Source organism: Mus caroli, unplaced genomic scaffold, assembly GCF_978045245.1.
Source record: "Mus caroli unplaced genomic scaffold, Mus_caroli_1 scaffold_4, whole genome shotgun sequence".
NCBI classification, from domain to species: Eukaryota; Metazoa; Chordata; class Mammalia; order Rodentia; family Muridae; genus Mus; species Mus caroli.
In genome coordinates this window covers 92,435,137-92,458,807 of record NW_028227259.1, presented here as the reverse complement: position 1 = coordinate 92,458,807, position 23,671 = coordinate 92,435,137, and the positions used below count along the sequence as shown (strand labels likewise).

General features: G+C 41.4%; 1 protein-coding gene and 1 non-coding gene across 2 annotated transcripts in view; one reads left to right on the top strand and one right to left on the bottom strand.

Moving 5' to 3' along the window:
- The window catches only part of Mob1b (MOB kinase activator 1B), a 42,896-nt gene extending 19,466 nt beyond the window's left edge, over positions 1-23,430 (bottom strand). Inside the window, exon 1 of the mRNA XM_021162219.2 lies at positions 23,184-23,430. Coding sequence (XP_021017878.1) covers positions 23,184-23,197 — 14 coding nt within the window. The 5' untranslated portion in view covers positions 23,198-23,430. The remainder of the gene's footprint in view (positions 1-23,183) is intronic.
- LOC115031175 (small nucleolar RNA SNORA63) lies at positions 7,219-7,347 on the top strand. The gene has a single exon (XR_003836796.1). It is a non-coding gene; the product is annotated as a small nucleolar RNA SNORA63 (small nucleolar RNA).
- Positions 23,431-23,671: the final 241 nt, after the last annotated feature.

Genomic DNA, 23,671 nt, shown 5'->3' with positions numbered 1-23,671 from the left:
CATGGTGGCTCACAACCACCCATAATGAGATCTGATGCCCTCTTCTGGTGCGTCTGAAGACAGCTACAGTGTACTTACATTAAATAAATAAATAAATAAATAAATAAATAAATAAATAAATAAATAAATCTTTAAAAAAAAAAAAAAAGAAACAGTTTTGAAAGATTAAAAGCTGAGTGTAGTGGTACACAGCTTTAGCTCTCAGGAAGCAGAGGCAGGTAGATCTCTGAGAGTTCAAGGTTAGGCTGGTATACATAGTGAGTTCCAGAATAGCCAAGATTGCAGAGAGAAATCTTGTCTCAAAAGAAAACAAACAAACAAACAAACAAAAAACATTCAGCCACTTTAAGACAGGAAGATGAAAACAGAAGCCTTAAGAGAGCACACTGCGGGGCTGGAGAGATGGCTCAGCGGTTAAGAGCACTGACTGCTCGTCCTGAGTTCAAATCCCAGAAACCACATGGTGGCTCACAACCATCTGTAATGAGATCTGGCGCCCTCTTCTGGAGTGTCTGAAGACAGTTACAGTGTACTTACATGTAATAAATAAATAAATCTTTAAAAAAAAAAAAAAAGAGAGAGAGAGAGCACACTGCGGTGTGGCATTATAGGTTCCATGGCTTTTCAATCCTCAACCCTTTCTTTGACATTTAAACTCCACATCCCTTCCCTTTCCCCAAGGTACGGCTGTGCTTTTGACCCTACCAGTACCTGACAACCACCAAGGATCCTGAAGTTTGCTAAAAGTCTACCAATCAGCCCAAATACCAACTCAAGGGGTGGTATTATTCTACTGACACTCTCATTTAAATGTTGTCTCTTCTTGTGTGTTTAGCTAAAATTAAATTGATATTTCTCAACTCTGAACACATCTTCCCATCTTCCTCCTATGTCTTTACTTAACAGCTAAGGGATGGCTTTTACAACATTAGTAAGTAGATACTCACTCCTCCTCTGGGAACCACTCAATGACCTCCCAATGCTCTCAGAATAACTCCAAAGGTAAAATGCTGGAGACGGTCAAGCTGCACAACACACTGAAGCATTCACATTTTTCTTCACTTAAATATATTAAACACCAAATTCTCTAACCGGACAATGGTGGTGCACACCTTTATCCTAGCACTTGGGAGGCAGAAGCAGGTGGATCTCTGAGTTCAAAGCCAGGCTGGTCTACAAAGTGAGTTCCAGGACAGCCAGGGCTACACACAGGGAAACCCTGTCTTGAATAACAACAACAACAAAAAAAACACCTCTCCACTCCTCCACTGCTGGTGGAATTGCAAGCTGATACAACCACTCTGGAAATCAGTCTGGCGGTTCCTCAGAAAACTGGACATAGTACTACCAGAGGACCCAGCTATGCCACTCCTGGGCATATTATATGCCCAGAAGATGCTCCAATATGTAATAAGAACACATGCTCCACTATGTTCATAGCATCCTTATTTATAATAGCCAGACATTGGAAAGAACCCAGATGTCTCTCAATAGAGGAAAGGACACAGAAAATGTGGTACATTTATACAAATTACTGCTCAGCTATTAAAAACAATGAATTCATGAAATTCTTAGGCAAATGGATGAAACTAGAAAATATCATCCTGAGTGAGGTAACCCAATCACCAAAGAACACACATGATATACACTAACCGATAAGTGGGTGTTAGCCCAGAAGCTCAGAATACCCAAGATAAAGACCAAATGAAGCTCAAGAAGAAGGAAGACCACAGTATGGTCCTTCTTAGAAGGGGGAACAAGACACCCATGGGAGGAGATACAGAGACAAAGTGTGGAGCAGAAACTGAAGGAAAGACCATCAGAGACTGTCCCACCTGGGGATCCATCCCATATACAGTCACCAAACCCAGACACTATTGTGGATGCCAGCAAGTGCTTGCTGACAGGAGCCTGATATAGCTATCTCCTGAGAGGCTCTACCAGTGCCTGACAAATACTGAAGTGGATGCTCACAGCCAACCATTGGATTGAGCATGGAGTCCCCAATGGAGAAGCTAGAAAAAGGACCGAAGGAGGTGAAGGAGTTTTGCAACCCATAGGAAGAACAACAATATGAACCAACCAGTAACCCCAGAGCTCCCAGGGACTAAACCACCAACCAAAGAGTACACATGGAGGGACCCATGGCTCCAGTTGCATATGTAGCAGAGGATGGCCTTGTTGGACATCAATGGGAGTAGAGGCCCTTAGTCCTGAGAAGGCTCAGTGACCCCATGTAGGGAAATGCCAGGACAGGGAAACAGGAGTGGGTGGGTTGGTGAGCAGGGGAAGCGGGGTGGGAGTATGAGATAGGGGGTTTTCCGAGGGGAAACCAGGAAAGGAGTAGCATTTGAAATGTAAAATAAAGAAAATAAACTCTCCAAATCCAAGCAGCTCTAAAAGTCAATTCTTTTATCATTTATTCCTTTTTGCCTCTCATTGTTTTTCTCAGGGCTTCCAACAAAGCTGAGGCAAGTGTTGGACCACTGAGCTACACCCCTGGGCCTTCTCATCAAAATTCATCGTGAAAAATATACTTCACCACTACATTTTACAAAAGATTCTCCCTAATCTATATGTTGATCAATTATAAAAATAGCTCTCTCAGACTCCTATCGTTTTTTTTTTTTTTTTTAATTTAGAAATAAGACATTGGTAAGTCTGTCTGTATCTGTATCTGTCTCTGTCTCTCTCTGTCTCTCTCTCTCTGTTTTTGTTGTTTTTGTTGTTGCTTTTCAAGACAGGATTTCTCTTTGTAGCCCTGACTCTCCTGGGACTCACTCCAGGCTGGCCTTGAACTCAGAGACCTACCTGCCTATGCCTCCTGAGTACAGAGATTAAAGGTGTGTGCCATTGCCCAGGTAACACTCTCTCCTGTTTCCAATTTCCGTGTAATTCACACTTCCAAAGTCCAGGCAGGTCCTGTGTGTTAAGGGAAGGGATTCCTTCTCAAGCTTCAATGAACAGACCACGAACAACTTCATCAGCTATCTACTAATCTAGGGTTTCCCATTATCTGCTTCTGCTAGCAATGCTGCAATAGCATTCGATGTGTATGTGAAACATTCTTATGACAGCTATGCCACAGAACACGTGTAAATTTTGAATTATAAAATAAAAAAGTGCTTTTCCCCACAAACAAGTTATACTCTTCAAAAATCTAATATCCTAAGAGAATAGCTAGTCTTTGACTCAAAATCCCTCTTTTTAGTTCCCAACACAGCACCATACCTACCGAGAATTTAGACCCTTATCATCACAAGTACTAATAAGGGGTATTATATTAATAGTTCACAGTATTTCCCTGAGGCTATTACTTTCTAAATAAACATACAGAACATTCAGGATTGTTTTTCCTGAAACAACTTGTAGAGCAAGGCAGTGCAGTTTCTCTAAAAAATTTCATCTGAGAGATGCACACTTACGCCTTGTTATTTGCTGTTTTTAAGTTTCAACACCATTTTCTTTATCTTAAAATCATAAAAAATGTATTAGGTCTCAAAGGGGGAACCAATGTTGTTCCCCACAAGATACTTTTGCTATCATAACCTTTCACTTTAACATTTGCTGCTGAACAATTAACAAAGTATTTTCTAAATTGGACTGGGAAATCTTAAGGCTGAAGATAGGAGAGTTAAGGGGAAGATACTTACAGGGAAATCAAACCAGGAGCAACCAGGTACACACAGGGAATAAGATGCCTGTGTATTTTGACACTGAAGAATGTTCCAGTTTCTTGAAAATCAGAAGCCAATTAACCATTATAAATTTATATTAACAGTCTCACTTCTTGAAAATGAAATGATTTACTCTGACCTCACTTTTAAAGGAAAAACCAGATCTAAATAGTAGTCTATTGTCTTGAACTTTCTTAGCATTACTGTCTTAGCTCCCTTAGGTATACAGTAGCAATAACAAGGTCTGCCTTCCTCCTGAACCCTGAGGGAGGTACTCTCCTAGTAGTTTTCTCTGCTCTTGTTCTAAGTACAAAATTGGCATTCCTATAAACCCCCTCCTGCTGGTCTAAGTCTAACACCAGAGATTTATTTTAAAAAATTAAAATAAAACTCCATGAATAACTTGGTAAATAGTTCTACTTAGCTTCAGGCTGAGAACTCCTAGACAGAATAGTAATGGTGAAGACTAATAGTAATTAAAACCTCCTCACAAGCTTTGGCTTAAGAGACAAGAGAATATCCCTGAAGTTCATCTCAATGTGCTTCAAATTCAGTAAGAACCTGCCTCAAAGAATAATATGTGATTACTATTCTCAAAGTCTAGTCTCCACATGCATATATATGCACCTACCAACGCGTGCACTCACAGAGGATCTACAGTAACAGAGCTTGATACAGAGGTCACTATGAAGAATGATTCTGCTGTGTTCCAAATTAGAAATGTGAACTACAGAGAGAAGCTCTGTGGGACTTTTCATCAGATTACATAGGAAACAAACACTCTCTACGCAACTGAACTCCTCCTCTGCTGGCCTTTTACTGAGAATAAAGCAAGCAACAACAGGAACAGATCATCAAGCTACAACTCAGAGCAGAGTGTGGGAGATTACCACCTGCCTATCAGGTAAGGGTACCCTAGCAATGACGCAAGTATCCATTGGTACACATACACACACACACACACACAGAGGTATCTATGTTCAGTCTCTTACTGCTACCACTGGAAAGCTCCTATAAAAGACTGTAGTCATGAAAAAGAACACAAAACATCAAAATTACTGTGTTGGTTTGAATAGGTTTGGCTGCTAAAGAATCATCGTGTTTGAATGCGTGGCCATAGGGGGTGGCACTATTAGCCTTGTTAGAGGAAGTATGACACTGTGTAGGTGGGCTTTGAGGACTCCTATACTCAGGCTCTGCCCAATGCAGAAGATAGTCTCCTACTGACTGCCTTAGGATCAAGACTAGAATTCTTGGCTCCTCTAGCACCATGTCTGCCTGCATGCTGCCAAGCTTCCCACTATGATGATAATGGACTAAACCTCTCAAACTGTAAGCCAGCACCAATGAAATGTTTGCCTTCCTAAGAGTGGCATTGGTCATGGTATCGCTTCACAGCAATAAAACTCCAGCTAAGACAACCCCTAAATCACCAAATATTCCAAGAAAACCAATACCATGAAAGAATTAAACTCAACAATGTAGTAACTAAAGAAACTGCGCAACATGACTGAGGAAGACACTCAAAGTCAAACAAACTCTGGTTTCCACACCAGGTACACCCCCAATATGTACATGTGCATTAAATATACCCAATGTCTTTAGGAATAACAGGATATTATCACCTTCATGAAAATGGCATTTAAAAAAAAAAAAAAGATTTAAATTAAATATAAACATTATGCCTAGCTTTGTAACAAAATACCAAACTGTTTTCTAGCTTGGCTATGTCAGAGTACAGAGGATGAAATGCTTCTTTAACATGCAGCCAAATCAATAAGTATTGTCAGTAGTCGGAGGTAGGGGAAGGAGAAATATACTTTTTAATAAAATCGATAATGATTATGATTGACCAGCCTTGGGAAAATACCAATACACCAAATTATGTTTGAAATACGTGATTTATGAATTATGGGACCATATCTAAATACAGATACTTTTAAAGGCTCAAGGCTAACATACTCTTGACAAATGAGGAAATAAAATTCAATGAAGGAAGAATGGTCTTTTCAGGAAATGGTGTTAAGAGAATCTATATGCCAAAACATAACTCTAGACAAACTTAGCACCTTATACAAAAATAATTTGAGTTGGGTTACAGATTTCATGTACAAAAGGACTCCATAAGACTTATAGGAGAAAAATATCTGCAATCCTGAATCTATTGGGTGATAAGGTTCTAGATGCAAAGCCATCACAAAAAAAACTAACAGGTTTAATTATGAAAACTGTTCAGTGTAAGACAGCATTAAGAAAACAGAAGTGGGGCTAGAGAGATGGCTCAGTGGTTAGGAGCTCTCACTGCTCTTCCAAAGGTCCTAAGTTCAATTCCCAGCAACCACATGGTGGTTTACAACCATCTGCAATGGGATCCGATGCCCTCTTCTGGTGTGTCTGAAGACAGCTACTGTGTACTCATATACATAAAATGAATAAACAATTCTTTTTTTAAAAAAAGAAAAAGGAAGCTACATGCTCAAAAACAAACATTTACCAACTACATACAGTATAGTAGAAGATGCGAGACCAGGATGTACAAGATGTAAAATCAACAAGACATGCTAAGTGCATGGACCCTTGTAACCCCAGCACTCAGAAAGAAGCAGGAGGATCTCTGAGTTTGAAACTAGCCTGGTCTATATAGGGAGTTCCAGGACAGCCATAGCTATATACAGTGAGACCTTAACTCAAAAAAACAATGAGCTGGGCGTGGCGCACGCCTTTAATCCTAGCACTCGGGAGGCAGAGGCAGGTGGATTTCAGAGTTCGAGGCCAGCCTGGTCTACAAAGTGAGCTCCAGGACAGCCAGAGCTACATAGAGAAACCCAGTCTCGAAAACAAAACAAACAAAAAAAAACAAAACAAAAACAAAAAAAAAACAAAACAAACAAACAAAAAAAAAAACCAAAAAAACAAAAAAAGAGGCTGGGCCTGGTGGTATGCGCCTTTAATCTCAGCACTCAGGAGGCTGAGGTAGGGATATCTATTTTTAGCTTATACAACTAGAACTAACACAGGAGACAAGTAACATAGCACTTAACATACATGTATATATAGCATACATATATAGTAATGTCTCATTTTCAACTAATGTCAGTAGTACAACTGCACAGAACTACAGAATTGGATTGACTCTAACACTAACAGTTTACATGTCAAGGAAAGGACTGGAGAGATGGCTCAGAGGTTAAGGTACTGGCTGTTCTTCCAGAAAGACCTAGATTTGATTCTCAACATCTACGTGGTGGTTCACATTCATCTGTAACTCAGTTCCTGGGGTTTGGCTGCCCTCTTCTGGCCAACTCTGGCACCAGGCATATAAAGTGGTATACTGATACATACTCATACACATAAAATTAAATTAAAATTTTAAAAATAAATTTAAAAAGACTAGAAAGAATATTGAAATGACATCTAATGAACTGTGAAAGGGCATAAGCCAGGGTAAAGAGTTAGATCCTGAACAAAAAGCATGAGCATGTTAAGGAAGCAGCAGCCAGCCAGGATAATAGGAAGAACACTGACAAAGACAGGCAGCTTCAAGCAGGATTTAACTACAATATAGCTGCTCAGTGCTGTGTTGTCGTTCCCCCTGCTCAGAGTAATTGTTTCTTAACTATACCTGTCTGCCATCTGCCTGTAGCAGCCAGGGACGCTTGGTCTCAAACATGATTGAAATTAAATGTATGCTTGAATAGAGATTCTTGATTTGAGTTGTTGCATTTGCAGCATGGTGACATGGACCAGAAGGAAAGAGATGTCATCATGAGGGAATTCCGATCAGGGTCAAGCCGTGTTCTGATCACTACTGACTTGTTGGCTCGTGGGATTGACGTGCAACAAGTGTCCTTGGTTATAAACTACGATCTACCTACCAATCGTGAAAACTATATTCACAGGAGTCGATAGCGGCAGTTGATGACGAGATGGCACTCAGAAACGGCGTTGACGTAATTTAGGACGTGGAATCATAAGCGAAACAGCACACTGTTTGAATAAAGAGCGAAATTGGCAGAGGGGGTCGATTTGGGAGGAAAGGTGTGGCTATAAACTTTGTTACTGAAGAAGACAAGAGGATTCTTCGTGACATTGAGACTTTCTACAATACTACAGTGGAGGAAATGCCCATGAATGTGGCTGACCTAATTTAATTCCTGGGATGAGATAGTTTTGAATGCAGTGCTCGCTGTTGCTGAATAGGCGATCACAACGTGCATTGTGCTTCTTTGAGAATATTTGAATCTTGTCTCAATGCTCATAACGGATCACAAATACAGATTCTGATAGCAAAGCGACTTTAGTCCTGAGCTCTTGTGAGGAAAGGCATTGGCTTTATCCTCTTTAGAGTTAGACTGTTGGGGGTGGGTATAAAGATGGGGTCTGTAAAATCTTTTTTTCTTAGAAATTCATTTACTAGTTATGTAGAAATGGTTGTATTAGATGTTCTCTATCATTTAATAATATACTTGTGGACTAAAAGATATAAGTGCTGTATAAAATCAGCCAATTATGTTAAACTAGCATATCTGCCTTTATTGTGTTTGTCATTAGCCTGACTAGAAAGGCCTTTAAAGTGATTTCTTTTTTTAGAGAAAATTTGAATGCATTTTGTTGGTATTGTATTTATTCAATAAAGTATTTAATTAGTGCTAAGTGTGAACTGGACCCTGTTGCTAAGCCTCAGCAAGCAATCATCCTAGGTAGGGTTAACCCCCAGTAAAATTGCCATATTGCACATGTCTTAATGAAGTTTGAATGTTAAATAAAATTGTATATTCACTTTAAAAAAAAAAAAAGACAGGCAGCTTCAGACAAATGAAATGGTAGCAATAATGTAAAGCAGGAGACATGGTGGAAAGGCATGCTGACCTGGTGAGCTAGTGAGCTAGCAAGGTAAACAAGGACCATCTCTAAAGATGTTCTTGAGCCCATTTCAGTCTCTTAAGTGAAAAAAATTAAAAAACAAAAAACAAAAAAAAAAAAAACAAAAAAAAAAACTACAAAAAAACAGGTAGACACCAAATTCTAGCCTCTTCCTTTTCCTATTAAATAAAAATGGTTGCTAACCAGGCATGGCCTTTAATTCCAGCACCCAAGAGGCAAAAGCAGGCAGATCTCTGTGAGTTTGAAGCTAATCAGGTCTATGTGATGAGTTCAAGGACAGCCAGAGCTACATAGTGAGATTCTGTCTCAAAAAACAAATAAACAAACAAAAAGGATGCTATCAACACTAGAAACTAGCAAGCTAAGTCTCTGATACCCAATCAGAGATCTTGCTGCTTTGAACATGTGAGAGTTCTAAAGGTATTTTGTAACTGCTGTACACTGGCTACAACTATTTCACACATATATTCAAATAAGTTTACATAAAGCGTGTATAAAATTAAGAAACTTTAACCACTATTAGTGGGTTTGAAACTAATGAGTTAAAAACAACTATTAAGGAGTATATCCATTCTACAATTTTAATATTCTTAAGGGCAGAAATCACATCTTATTTACTTCTAAAGCCTCCCACCTTTTCTCCCTCTATCAGCTACCAATACTTTGGTTTACATACCAGAAAGGTCCAAAAGGTCCAATAAATGGTTCATGCATTGCATAATGAGATAATTTATAAAACAACCAAACAGAATTTTGACTATGGAAACAGTTCATGTACAAGGCTTAGACATTTCACAACAAGCAGAATGACCTTGTTTATAAAGACTGATTTATGTCTGTATACACTCAATCATCCAAGTCTCCCATTAACCCAGTAGAGTAATTATTTTTCCCTGTCCTTCACACAAGTCTAAAAGAAACAAAGATTAAGAATATAGGTGGCATACATTCCTACTGCTACAGATATCTTGCTGTTTCTAAGACCTTTCACTGGACACTGCTAGAACATAGATACCCATGCAAATGCATGCCCATTTTAAAAATCTGTATCTGTCTGTCTGTATTAAGTGAGTCTGTACCACTCAAGCCTGGAACAGAGGTTTCATTCTAGCCTTCCCCCATTTTCACTTTCTTGTCAGTACAAAACTTGACTGCCAAATTGTACTCATTTATTTGCTACATAGGTTTTTGACCCATCTTGGTTAACTTCCTTGTGACCTGGGCTCCAACAGCAATAATCAAAAACATAACCTTCATGTTCTCTAGAGAATTTCTTTGCCACAGCATTAGATTTAACTCCTGAAATAGTTGTTTAAAGATTCCTGTGGCAACCGTCTTTACTCAGAAGACTAATTCCATTCCCACTGTCCCTTCTTCACCAAAAACTCAATTTGCTGTGTTATTCTAGACTCTTAGGAAGCACTTTTGAGTCAGTGAAGAGCAAATTACACGGTTTGAACCTTATTTTGAGGACGGCTGCTATGCTCTGACTTACTGTTCATGATTACTGAAGGGGATTTATTAGCCAAAACTGTGAGTGGTTTTGTTGTTCTTCTCTGTGCTTTTAAGACTGGATCTTGCTGGGTAGTGGTGATGCACACCTTTAATTCCAGTGGTCCAGAGACAGAGGCAGGTGGATCTCTTTATCCCTGTGAGTTCCAAGCCTGCATGATCTACTGAGCAAGTCCCAGGACAGCCAGGGCTACACAAAGAAACCCTGTCTCAAAATGTCCCCATATATACCAAAAACAAAACAAACAAACAAGCCCACTTTATCTCTGTTGTCCAGCCTGGTCACCAATTCCCGGCTCAGGTCATCTCTTTCCTCAGCCTCCTCAGAAGCTGTGTTTAGAGGTGCATGCCTGGCTGATATTTCTCACCTAAAGTGAAATACCAATACAGCAGAAAATGTGTCTTTCTACACTTTTACCCCTACCATTTCTACTTACTTATTCTTCTTTTATACTGCTACTTCTCTTCCAAAAAGCTCAAGGTAGATTGCCAGCAACTACCAGGCAGCTCACAACCACCAGTAACTCTGGTGCCGAGGAATCTGATGTCCTTTTCTGACTTGTATGACACTGCTTTGTACAAGGTGCACGTACATACTTATAACCAAAAAACTGACCCACAAATACATAAATCTTTAAAAAGAAAAAAGTTAAGTAAAGTTACTGGATGAGGTGGCATACATCTATAACTGTAGCACTATGGAGGCTAAGGCAGAATCATTACGTGTTTGAAGCAAGCAAAACACTGTATAATAATGATGATGATGATAATAAATCAACAACAAAAGCTAGCAATAAGGCTATTTATCTATGAGATTATCCAAATAATGCCAGATATTGCTTTCCTTCAAATTCTTAGTTTCCTTCAAATTTAGTTTATAATCTCAGAAAAACCAGAATAACACTAATATATAGTATAATAAAAGTACAGAAATTATCTATCATTTATTGGAAATGCTGAGAATTGTTATAAAAAAACAGCCTCTAACAGTCATCAAAATGCTATAATATTCATATCATTGTTGCACATGACTATAATTTATAGAGTGAAATTTTTTTTTTTTTTTTTTTTTTTTTTTGGTTTTTCGAGACAGGGTTTCTCTGTGTAGTCGTGGCTGTCCTGGAACTCACTCTGTAGCCCAGGCTGGCCTCGAACTCAGAAATCCGCCTGCCTCTGCCTCCCGAGGGCTGGGATCAAAGGCGTGCGCCACCACGCCCGGCTTGAAATTTTTATAAACCCAGAATCTCTAGTTCTCCCAATATTTCCTGAGAATTGTTACTAAACACAAACTTCAAAGGAAAGAAAAACAGATTACTTAGATGCACGGATACCATACATATGGAGTCTCATACTGCTTTCATTCTTAAGATATCTACCATAGGCACCCACAAATGTTATACACAGGGATAAGGGCCAATACCCTGGGGCAGCTGTACAACAGCTGGTGCCCAGGCCACAAGAAAGTAACCAAGACAAGTCAAAACAAACAAACAAAAAGCCCACTAGGTAGTAAATAAGTAAATGAGGACAACTGGAAGACAGGTTTTAAGAAAGTGAAGAAGGGGGGTGGGGGGCAACTAGAATGAACCCTATGTTACAGGCCTGAGTGCTACAACCTCATATAATACATACAGATGTTTTTAATGGACATGCATTTGTATGGGTATCTATGTTCTAGCAGTGTCCAAGGAAATGACTTAGGAACAGCAAGACATCTATAGCAGCAGGTGTATAGGACACAGAAACCAACACTAGGGCTGTCACCGACCAAAACTGGGACAATCTGAGCACCAAAGCCAGTAGTTTCAGATCCCAAGTAACTGAAGAACACTAGGAATCCACTTCCCTAGATTGTCCTGTTTGGGTACATGGTCTATGCACGCTTATGCACAAGTGTGAATACCACAGGACTTCAGTTGTCCTCTTACATCACTTTCAGCATCATCCTCTAGGCTGGCTAGTTAGAGAACCCCAGCCATTTTCATACTTTTTGTGTGTATACACACACACACACACACACACACACAAAACCAGTGCTAGGTTTTACAGGGAAGACTGCTGGGGATTTGGACTCAGGTCCTCACTGTTACTCACCAGACCACCCCAGGGTAAGGAGAATCTCTTGTGAACTATACCGAAGCATCACCTGTCAATTAAAAATGCCTATGGCCAATGAGCTGAGGCGAGAAATAGGAGGTGGGAGATCCAAGAGGGAAAGGGGGGTGGGAGGTCTGGAAAAGAGTCAGGCAAGAGGGAAATTCATCCTGAACTCTGGAGGAGACGGTCACATAAACCTGAAGAGAGGTAATTAACCATGTAGAAAACATAAAATATTTTAAGCAGGTTATATAAGTTATGAGCTAGTCAGGGAACAAGCCAAAGCTTATGGCCTAAGCATGAAAGAATGAATGAACGCGCCCTCACACACATACACACACATGCACAGATGTGTGTACACACACACACACACACACACACACACAAACAAACATGATTTGCTGATCTCTCTCCATGGGAACAGCTCTGAGATTGACTGAGACATTTAAATGTCTTCAGTCAGAACTTCAGCTATTCATAGCCAATAAATCTTGGTGGCTACAGAATCCTCAAGACTTATCATGTCATCCTTTCAAATTGCAAAGATAGAAATATATATTACAGTTTGGTTATACAATCCAAACTAACTTATAAAGAAAGACGGATGCCTTACTTTCTCAAACAAGTGCTGAAAATCTCCTTTTGCTAAATTGTGTACACTATACATTCCTTACATATGTCAATACAGAAATGTGAACTACCTGTAAAAAGTTTATACGTTCAGAGAAAAATAACCAAAAAAGCAGCCATAAAAAGATTCACCTTGGGCTGGTGAGATGGCTCAGTGGCTAAGAGCACCCGACTGCTCTTTCGAAGGTCCAGAGTTCAAATCCCAGCAACCACATGGTGGCTCACAACCATCCGTAACGAGATCTGGCGCCCTCTTCTGGAGTGTCTGAAGACAGCCACAGTGTACTTACATATAATAAATAAATAAATAAATCTTTAAAAAAAAAAAAGATTCACCTTGAGGACGCTAGAAGGATGCTGAGATACTGAGACATATTTATCCCAGCATCCTGCTACATCCAATCTCAGACTACCTCATTAGCTGCTTCACCAAACAGCTAGGTAGATCGTCCAGCATCACATATTGTTCCAGCAAGGACCTCAATTAAGCCCTGAACTTTCTCAGCATGCAGAAACTGGAAAACTAATGTTACAGCTAACTTTCTTTAGACTGACCAATATCCCAAATTTGGAGGGAGGGGCTCAAAAAGAAAATGACACCCCCAGGCAGCAGAAAGAAATTTCAAGAGAGTGACGACCCCATTCCCAAAGGCAGAGGTGGATGGTTTTGGATCATTCAATGATGGATGTTTGTTGTTGTTTAAGGGGCTGGTTACAAGTTGTTATGGTCTTGGACAGGGAAGAAACACAACAAGGGAGATCTCTAGCCTTCCTTCTCTCCTATCTAGTGATAGGAAGGAAAGGGGAAATTATAGGAATAAAGGGTAGATCATTGAATCTACTCTGAAAACTATAGAGCTACTACTAGCCAGAAATCTTACATTGGTATAGATCTTTGTATACTGATATGAAATTAAGGTTACACTTGTTTACATTAGTATGGACTTTGTATACTGATACAGATTTAGAATTATATTTTGTTATACCATACTATGTATACATATTTCAACTATTGTTTAATGTATTGTACCTATGCAATATTAAGTTCTAGTCCTTTTGAAATCTATTACAACTATTCAGGATAAGAAATGCAAATTAGTAATCAGACAATCAAACTCATTGTCAAGTTAGATACAAGTCTAGGTAATTACAATAAGATGTTTTCAAAGTTGAACAGATAATAGCTAGAAACAAACAATTCATATATCCTATGGATAGACAGATGGTCTTCCAAAACCTCAGATATCCACAGAAAATGGCATTTAAGGATGTTTTAGTAAACAAAAGGCTTTTTTGACAAAGAGATAGGTCTGCTCCTGGCAGCATCCCCCATTTTTCTTCAAAGATGATGAGCATCAAAGAAACTCCATATGGAGTTTGCTTCAATTGTGATAAGTTGGCCACTGAGCAAGAAACTGCCCTTGCTTCAATGGCTGACAATATGCTGTCCAACTGGATAGACAAATGGAATGCAGGGAAGTCAACTGCCAAGCTTTGCCAGGACAAGGTAGGCAAAAGTCCTGCTTCACAGAAAAAGGTCTGTCAGACAGTCTGAGCCAGAAACTGAAGATGGTACTCCAGCAACTCAGAATTGTTCAGTTATGTCCAGGCCACCAGCTATCTCTATCATTTCTCTAGTTTTAAAAGCTGCTTGCCTGCACTTCCTGCACACTCAGGTGATAATTACTCTTCAGGTCTCTGATGGGGTTGAAGACTAGATGGTTACAGTCTCACAATTAAGCTTAAACTCTTTATGATTTGAGAAAATGTTTTAAGGTCTAAGACAATATTCTTAGGTTTTTAAATACAAGTTTTGATAGGAAATGATTGAAGTACAGAACACTAAACTCAACAAGATAGGATAGGCAGTAGAGTACTTTCTTCAAAGTTGCCAAATACAAATGGACTGGACATTATGAATCTAATTCTTACCTGATGGTTTTCATAATCATTCTTATGGTATATAATTTATTATGTAAGACAAGGAACCTTTTATTGCACTAAAAAGGAAAAATGTAGAGAGACTCTCTTGTTTTCTGTGTGGAAGAATTACCTGTCCAAAAAAAAAAGGCTATGGCCAATGAGCTGAGTCAGGGTTAGAAAGTGGGACATCCAGAGAAGAGAGAAAGGATTCTGGAAGAGTCAGGTGAGAGGGAAATTCATTCCAAACTTTGGAGGAGACAGCTGCATTAACCTGAGAGGTAACTAGCTGTATGGAAGACGTAACATGGAATAAATGGGTTAACTAAGTTACAAACAACCTAGTCAGGAACAAGCCGAAGCTTATAGCTTATATATGAATCATTTATTCATATATCATATGAATGAATATGATGAATGAATATGAATATGAATATCATATATCATGAATCATTTATTCATATATGATTAAGGCCCAGAGTCGTTATTTCTGTGAACAAAGAGGCTAAGTGGAAAACTTCAAGGTTACACCCCAGCCTTTTTATTATCTTAGACTAAGTAAATTAGGAACAATTCTGTTGTAACCAAAAAAGCAGCAGCAGACTGTGTGGCTCCTCTCATGGCTGAAGGGCAAAGGGACAAGCAAGGCTGCTCAGGCCTCTCATAACAGCACTACTCATCCATCTCCCACAGGTCCTACCTTCTAATATGCACACAACTATACACTGGTGATTGTACAACTTTAGAGGAACAAAATATCCATATCTTAATACAAACTAAGCTTCCTTACAATAAAATCTTATATAAATGTGCACATGATGAGAGAATTAGAACTCTTGCAATCATTATAAAAATAATTAAGATAAAAAGCTAGGACACTAAAGGGAGGGAGTAAAAATTGGAATGAGGACAGAACCAGTTACATAGAATCAGAATACTTACACAAAATGCTAATTACAAGGAGGAAAAGGTAAAATAACAGCAAAAGATCCTGGCAGACAACTTAAACATCAAAACTAAAACACCAGTAATAACCAGGTGGTGGCACACACCTTTAATCACAGCATTTGGGAGACAGAGGCAGGCAGATTTCAGTGTATGAGGCTAGCCTGGTCTACAGAGCAAGTTCCAGGACATCAAGGGCTACAAAGAGTAACCCTGGGGGTGGAGGTGGGGGTGGGGTAGGTAGACACCACACACCAGTAATAGACAAATACACAGATTTCAACAAATGTGATCAGATGCCATAAGAAAAACAGAGCACCACTTCAGTGACACTTCTGCCCCATACACATAACCCATGTGCAAAAGGAAACATCAGAGAAACTGAAAGTGAGGGACAGTCTATAAAAATGACCTCGGTACCCCGAGGATAAAGGTCATAAAAGAAGACTGAAGAAATATTTTGGTTAAAATCTATGAGGCTGGCAACTGAACTTCTTGATCAAGCACTGGGTTTCATTTCAACACTACAGGGGACTGAAAGAGCTGTGTATGTGTCTTATCTGTGTGTGTGTCTGTCTGTCTGTCTCTTTGTATTTGTGTGTATTTGTCTGTCTGAGTGGGTCTATCTATGTGTGTGGGTCTGTGTGTGTCTGTGTGTTACTCTGAGATGTTAAAGTTACTGATAGGATCTCTAGGTACGGAACATCTGTAAAAATCTTTGAATAGTCGTTTTAAAGATAGAAAACTTTTTAAAAAATTTTTAAAAACTGGTTTTGGTTTTGGTTTTTAAGGCAAGGTTTCTCTGTGTAGCCCTGGCTATCCTAGAATTCACTCTGTAAACCAGGATAGCCTCAAACTCAGTGATTCACCTGCCTCTGCCTCCCCAGTGCTGAGATTAAAGGCTTGCACCACCATGCCTGGCTAAAATAAAATGTTAAACAACTCAGCAAAAGAAAAGATTTTATAGCTACAATTGGTAATTATCGTTATAAGGTTTAATTATTGTTATAATAATTATAAGAGTTCTAATTAATTTTTCCATGATTATTTTACAGCCTACTATCAAATTGGAGATATTATAAAAAGTCTTACATTCATTAGTGCTATAGTTTGAACATGGGCAGTATTCCCTGAAAGGTTGGTTAATTTGCTAAAGGGGCTGTTTTGGGGATGATGTTCTTGCATGGTGATGGAACCCTTAGCAGACATAGCCTCATAATGAGTCCCTGTCAAACTCTAGTCATCAGGCTTGCATGCACACCCTTTGACCAGCTGAGCCATTTCACTGGCCCAAAAGTCTATATGCACCATCACAAAGGAACTGACACGTCTATGTATGAAAAGAACTAATTTATCGGTGATAAATTATCAATTTGTAAAATGTGACAGAAAATACTTGCAAAGTTATACCCAAAAATACAAACTATAGTTATCTGTGAAGCTCTAGTTGTAAATGGTATTCTCTGACTTTTTGAGGCAAGGTCTCACACGTGTCACAGGCTCAAACTGGCAGTCTTCCTGCATCCTGGAGATTACAGGCATGTACCAGCATGACTACCAGGAATTTTTTTTCTTTCTTTTCTTGTTTTGTAATATCTCCAGTAAACTAATTTAATACTATTGTAAGAATGAGTTATATTGAGTTTTAAAGTTTCTCCTTTATCATCCTGATGTGTTAGTGACAAAGCCTTAGAAAAGAACTCCACAAGTACAAACATAGTACCTGCTAACAGAGACTATATCTGGAAACAGCTCTGACTTGAAAACCACCTTTTAAAAACACATGTTATATGAACTAAGGATTTAGGTCACTGATAGAACATATTCCTGGCTAGAAGGAGCCCTAGCCAGCATGACGGGTGGAGGAAGCTAGATATAAAACATAAACATGACATTGAATCAATTACAGACAAGACAGTATAGAATCATATCCCTAGATCCAGACTCCAGGGCTCAAATTAGCTGTACCATTTACTGACTACATGATGTTTTTGTGCCAATTTCCCTATCTAAAAAGTTGGATTCCTGCTAGTCATTTAACTAAGTTCTTTAAAGTACTGAGTGCCCAGGCTGGTGTCCCAGAGAACCCAGGTTCAGTTCACAGTACCCATCTGTAACTCCAGTTTCAGGGGATCCAATGCCCTCTTCTGACCTCCAACAGGCACTGCATGTGCATGGGTCACATACATAAACTAGAAATAAGTGAACTTTTAAAGTACCTACTTCTTGGCTCATAGTAAACATTCACAAAGTTGCTATTTTGCTATTAAATTAACATATTATAGAGTAAAATAGTAATGCACTAAAATCAGCTAACTCATTTGTTTAAAAATGAAAAATAGAGATGGTGGGTTAGACATAGAAAAGAGAACAAGAAGAGAGAAAAGCACATAAATATGAACTCAGACAAAATGCTGGATTTCAGCTGGGTGGAGGTAGCACACACCTTTAATCCAAGGCAGATCTCTGAGGTCCAGGTCAGCCTGGTCTACAGAGGGAGTTCCAAAACAGCCAGGGCTACACAGAGAAACCCTGTCTTAGGAAGGAAGGAAGGAAGGAAGGAAGGAAGGAAGGAAGGAAGGAAGGAAGGAAGGAAGGAAGGAAGGAAGGAAGAAAGGAAGAAAGAAAGAAAGGAAGAAAGAAAGGAAGAAAGGAAGGAAGAAAGAAAGGAAGAAAGGAAGGAAGAAAGAAAGAAAGAAAGAAAGAAAGAAAGAAAGAAAGAAAGAAAGAAAGAAAGAAAGAAAAGAAAGAAAGAGAGAGAGAGAGAGAAAGAGGGGGGGAGGGGGAGAGGGAAGGAGAGAGAGAGAGAGAGAAAGAAAAACAAACAAATGGCTTGGGCCTCCTTCTTACACTGTTATTGTTACATAGAAAGATGGAAGGTATCCAGCAGAGTAACTAATACATAGTTCCTTCCTTTCTCCCTTCCACTCCCAAACCACTGTTGTTTGTCCTATAGAGAAATAGATGGCGGGGCGTGGTGGCGCATGCCTTTAATCCCAGCACTCGGGAGGCAGAGGCAGGCGGATTTCTGAGTTCGAGGCCAGCCTGGTCTACAAAGTGAGTGCCAGGACAGCCAGGGCTACACAGAGAAACCCTGTCTCGAAAAACCAAAAAAAAAAAAAAAGAGAAATAGATGGCCGGGCGTGGTGTACGCCTTTGATCCCAGCACTTGGGAGGCAGAGGCAGGCGGGATTTCTGAGTTCGAGGCCAGCCTGGTCTACAGAGTGAGTTCCAGGACAGCCAGGGCTACACAGAGAAACCTGTCTAGAAAACCTCCCCCCACCCCCCACCAAAAAAAGAGAGAGAAAGAAATAGATGACTTATACTTATTTACATCCCTAAACCATCTTTAGATATGTTGTTAACTACATTGTTTTAACTCTATCAAAAAGCTTTATATTAGGAACAAACACTTTCATTTTTTCATTATTTTTCAAAAGAATTTTAAAATGCTTGAAACAAAGAGAACACAACATACTTTTTATTGACTAATTAAAAAGGATTCATTTTCATTCTAATTTCTCTGCATTTTTTTTTAAAGATTTATTTATTTATTATATGTAAGTACACTGTAGCTGTCTTCAAACACACCAGAAGAGGGAGTCAGATCTCGTTACGGATGGTTATGAGCCACCATGTGGTTGCTGGGATTTGAACTCCGGACCTTCGGAAGAGCAGTCGGGTGCTCTTACCCACTGAGCCATCTCACCAGCCCATTTCTCTGCATTTTACATAAATAATAAAAATAAAAATAAAAAACTACCATCAACAACAAAAATCTAAAAGAGAACTGTTTTCCAAAGCCTGAACCAGCAATCCTCAGCTGGTAGCTATGATTTTTTTGTCCCACCAGTAGAACTGTGAACATTGAAGAGCCCATCTGCTAGGAAGTACTATCTCCCCTTTCTTTGAGAACTCTTACCTTTCACTAAATAGTACCCAATATTTTTCATAAACCTCCTTGAAACCTACCTAGAACAAACTTGCTTCCTAGGCTTCGGGACCTCCTGAGTGCACTATGGCCATTAGAGATGACTGATACTGTCTCTGGGGTACCCATACTCTCCACATAGGCATGTAAGAAATTGGGTCTACAAAGTTAATTTAGGTTTTTATCCAGTTTCTATATTCAGCATCTGGAGTTCAATTTAATCTGCAGACATGCAGAGGCCAATGTATAACACAACCACAGTTTAGCCTAGCATTTCACATAATGCAAGGAAAATTTAACCTGAGCATCTGTATTTACGAGTTATACAAAAGTATAACACTGGAGGATTGTCTGTGTGTGCCCACCAGGACTGCCCTTACCTGCCTCCAGTCCCTAGCCAACTGCCTTACTTTGTCCCACAGCATATCTGTTCTTCCACACTAATTTACTAACATTTAATCCTTGTGGTCACTGAGTAGAACATAAACCCCACTAGCCAGGAAGCTTGGCTATCTTACCATGAATGATACTTGGTGTCTGTGCTCGTGCTGGGGCCCAGTAAGGCTGGGTCTGTAATCACTAGAGCTTTCCTTCTCAGACATGACTCATCGTGTTCTAACCCTATCTCTCACTAGCCTATTTCCTCTGCTTTATCTGCTTATAGTAACCTTCCCAAAAAGGTTCCAAGGACCAGTGGATCTCTATACTTAACTCTTTAAATTTTTCTCTTTCTCTGCTTCCCCTGCATAATAAACTATCAAATAAAAATTGCCAGACTAGGGCTGGCAAAATAGCTCAGTGGTTAAGAGCACTGGCTGTTCTTCCAGAGGTCCTGAGTTCAATTCCCACCAACCACATGGTGGCTCATAACCATCTGTAATGAGATCTGGTGCCCTCTTCTGGTGTGTCTGAAGATAGCTACAGCATACTCATAAATAGATCTTTTTAAAAAAAAATTGCCAGATTAAATTTTGTTTCTTTTTTAGACAGAGTCTCAGTATTAGCCATGAACCTTGAACTCACAGAGATCCACCTGAATCTGCCTCTTAAATGCTGGGATTAAAATTGTGTGCCACCATGCCTGACTTCCTCCAGATTAACATTTTTGATTGTTAAAACTGATAGGCAAAACCTGTTGAGGTTTTGTTAAGGGCAATCCCTACCTGAGAAAGCTTTCTATTTGTGACCTTGCTAGAAAAATTGTTTCTCAAATAATACAAACTCTCAAGATGATCACATTAGTTATAGCAATATATAACTAACATTCATCAGTTAAAAAATGAACTAATCTACCACATGCCTCACCTAATACTGAGTCACATAAAAACAGGACTCTATTACATGTGTATTAAGGGAGCAGCACTAGCCCCTTTCCAATTACCAAGTCAGCCAAATATGGCCCTCCTATACTTCAACCATGTTAGCTTATGAGTTCCAAAAGACACAAGCCTGTCAGCTGCATCCATCCACACTGCTATTTTACAGCTTTTATATTCTTGAGAACAGAATGAAAGCAATGTCAAATTACATTCAGCATGGGAGTAGCTTGGGTATGCTGATTAAAGGTGAACTGTGAGACAGCTTACTGTAGAAGCCACTGGGTTTCTCTCCTCTAGTACTGACAAACTCAGCCCTAGAATAAATTTACTATTGAGTTCAAGGTATTAGGCAGGCTGACACAAGCCAGACCCTGTGCCTAGGAGAAAACGTGTCCAGGGCGAGCCTTTCATCGTGTTCAGCTTTGCCCCAACACCCTAAAAAGAAATGGTACCCTAGCTATGAGCATGTGGAAATAGGGGTGCTACCAATGTAATGACTGAAACTATGGGGGTGGGGAAAGAGAATCTGAACAGAAATGAATGGCTAAATTCTGTTTGCTCCACAACAATAAAAGAGCATTTATGAGGTAGATTACAACCCTGAAGGGTTTGTTTTTATTTTGGTTTTAAATTAGAATTCTAAGCACCTGGGTGACTCTGAGAAAGCTTTCAAAAGAGTTACTCTTCAGTGTAACCTCAAGGACCTGAAGTTCCAAACCTTTTCTGTCTTATTTTTGTGCTCTGATCCCCACCTTCACCTCAAACTGGTCTGAAATACACGGTGAGTAAAATAACACCCAGCACTAAATGTAACACTGAAGTTGGTCTTAGCAGACGACTGGAGGACTACAGCCCAGTGGACCTAAATCAACCCTGAGCACAATACCCACATTCTATCTGGACAGTGAATGAAAAAATACAACCTCTACAAATCAAGAAAGCACTGCAAGAAGCAGGGTGCTAGAGTCCCCAGGCCCTCAAGCAACCCTGTTTTGAAATCCCCTCTAGGGAACTTGGCTCTCTCCCTTTCTCAACCCTAAGACCTAACAAAGACGTAAAAGGGGTCGAGTAGTCAGATAAGAACAATCCATCTTCCAGGCTTGGGACTCAGAAAACAGCACCGGGCAGCTGGCACTGAGCCGGGAGACCTGGCAAGTGTTGGATGACAGTCAGAAGAGTGGGATGGGAGGTAAGCGTGGAAGTACACACATGCACACACGAGTGGGAGGTGAGCTTGCAAACACACATATCTCTCTCAAGAGAAAGAGACAAAAAGACAAGAGACAGAGGTGGAGACAGGCAGGCAGGCAGGCAGGCAGACGAAGATCGAGCCAGGTAGAGAAATGCAAACATAGACAGACACTGGGGTCCATGACCCAGGTAGCACACTGGGGCCTGAGAACGGCTCGAGCGCACCAGGAGGATGAGAAAGCAGTCAGCACCCCCAACCCCACCCCGACAGCACCAAGTGGACAGGGAGGCAGGGCACCCCAACAGAACATGAGGGTAGGGAGCAGTGTTCCCCCCACCCCAGCCCTCTGACAGCACCAGGAGGATGGAAAGGCAGGGTCCGACAGCACCAGGAGGACAAGGAGGCACGGCCCTGAGAGCAAGCACCAGGAGGAAGGGGAGACGGGAAAGGGCAGCTCCAGGACAGGGAAGCAGAGCCGGGCAGCACCGAGGACTAGAAAGCAGGGACCCGCAACACAAGGAGGACAGGGAGGCAGGGCTCCGGGACAGCACCCGGAGGACGGGGAGGAAGGGCCGGGCAGCACACGGAGGACGGGGAAGCAGAGCCGGGCAACACCCGGAGGACGCAGAGGCAGGGCCAGGCAATAGCAGGAGGACGGGGAGGAAGGGCCGGGCAGCACCAAGAGGACCGGGAGGCAGGGCCGGGCAGCACTCGGAGGACGCAGAGGCGGGGTTCGGCAATATCAGGAGGACGGAGAGGCAGAGCCGGGCAGCACCAGGAGGACAGGGACGCAGGGCCCGGCAGCACCAGGAGGACAGGGACGCAGGGCCGGGCAGCACCAGGAGGACAGGGAGGCACGGCCGGGCAGCACCAGGAGGACTAGAAGGCAGGGACCGGCAACACCAGGAGGATGGAGAGGCAGGGCTCCCCGACAGCACCAGGAAGATGGGGAGGCAAGGGCCGGGCAGCACCCGGAGGACGAGGAGGCAGGGCCGGGCAGCACCCCGAAGTCGGGGCCTCCGGAGCCCGGGGCCCAGGGGGCGGCGGAACAAAGCCGGCGCTACTGGGCTACTTACAACAAGAAGCTCATGTCGGCCGCGGCGTGGGCTGCGGGCTCGGCTGAGCGAAGCCTGGGGCGGCGAGCTTGAATCAGAAAAAAGGCGGCGGAGGAGGAAGGACGCGCGCCGGCGGCGTTGCGGCCGCGACTTCTCGGGCTTCGCTACTTGCCGCGGCGGGCTAAGGGGCGGAAGTGGAAGGCCGGGACTCCGCAGACTCGGTGGACTGGAAGCTGAACAGCCGAGGAAGCACCGCCCGCCGCGTCCTCCTCGCAGCCCCGCGCTCCCGCGCCGAAGTCTCGCGAGAGCGAGCTCTGGCGCCCCGCCCACATTAGGATTACCTTCGGGTCACCTCGGCCTCCGGCACAGTCCAGCTGAGAGCTTGCCCGAGCACGTGGCCCGGGGGCGTGGCCCGGCACGCACGGTTCGGAGCTCAGCCGGGAAGTGGACCTCGGTTCCAGGACGCCTGGGTCTCGTGGAGAGGGAGGGAGTCGCCATCAGAGAGGACA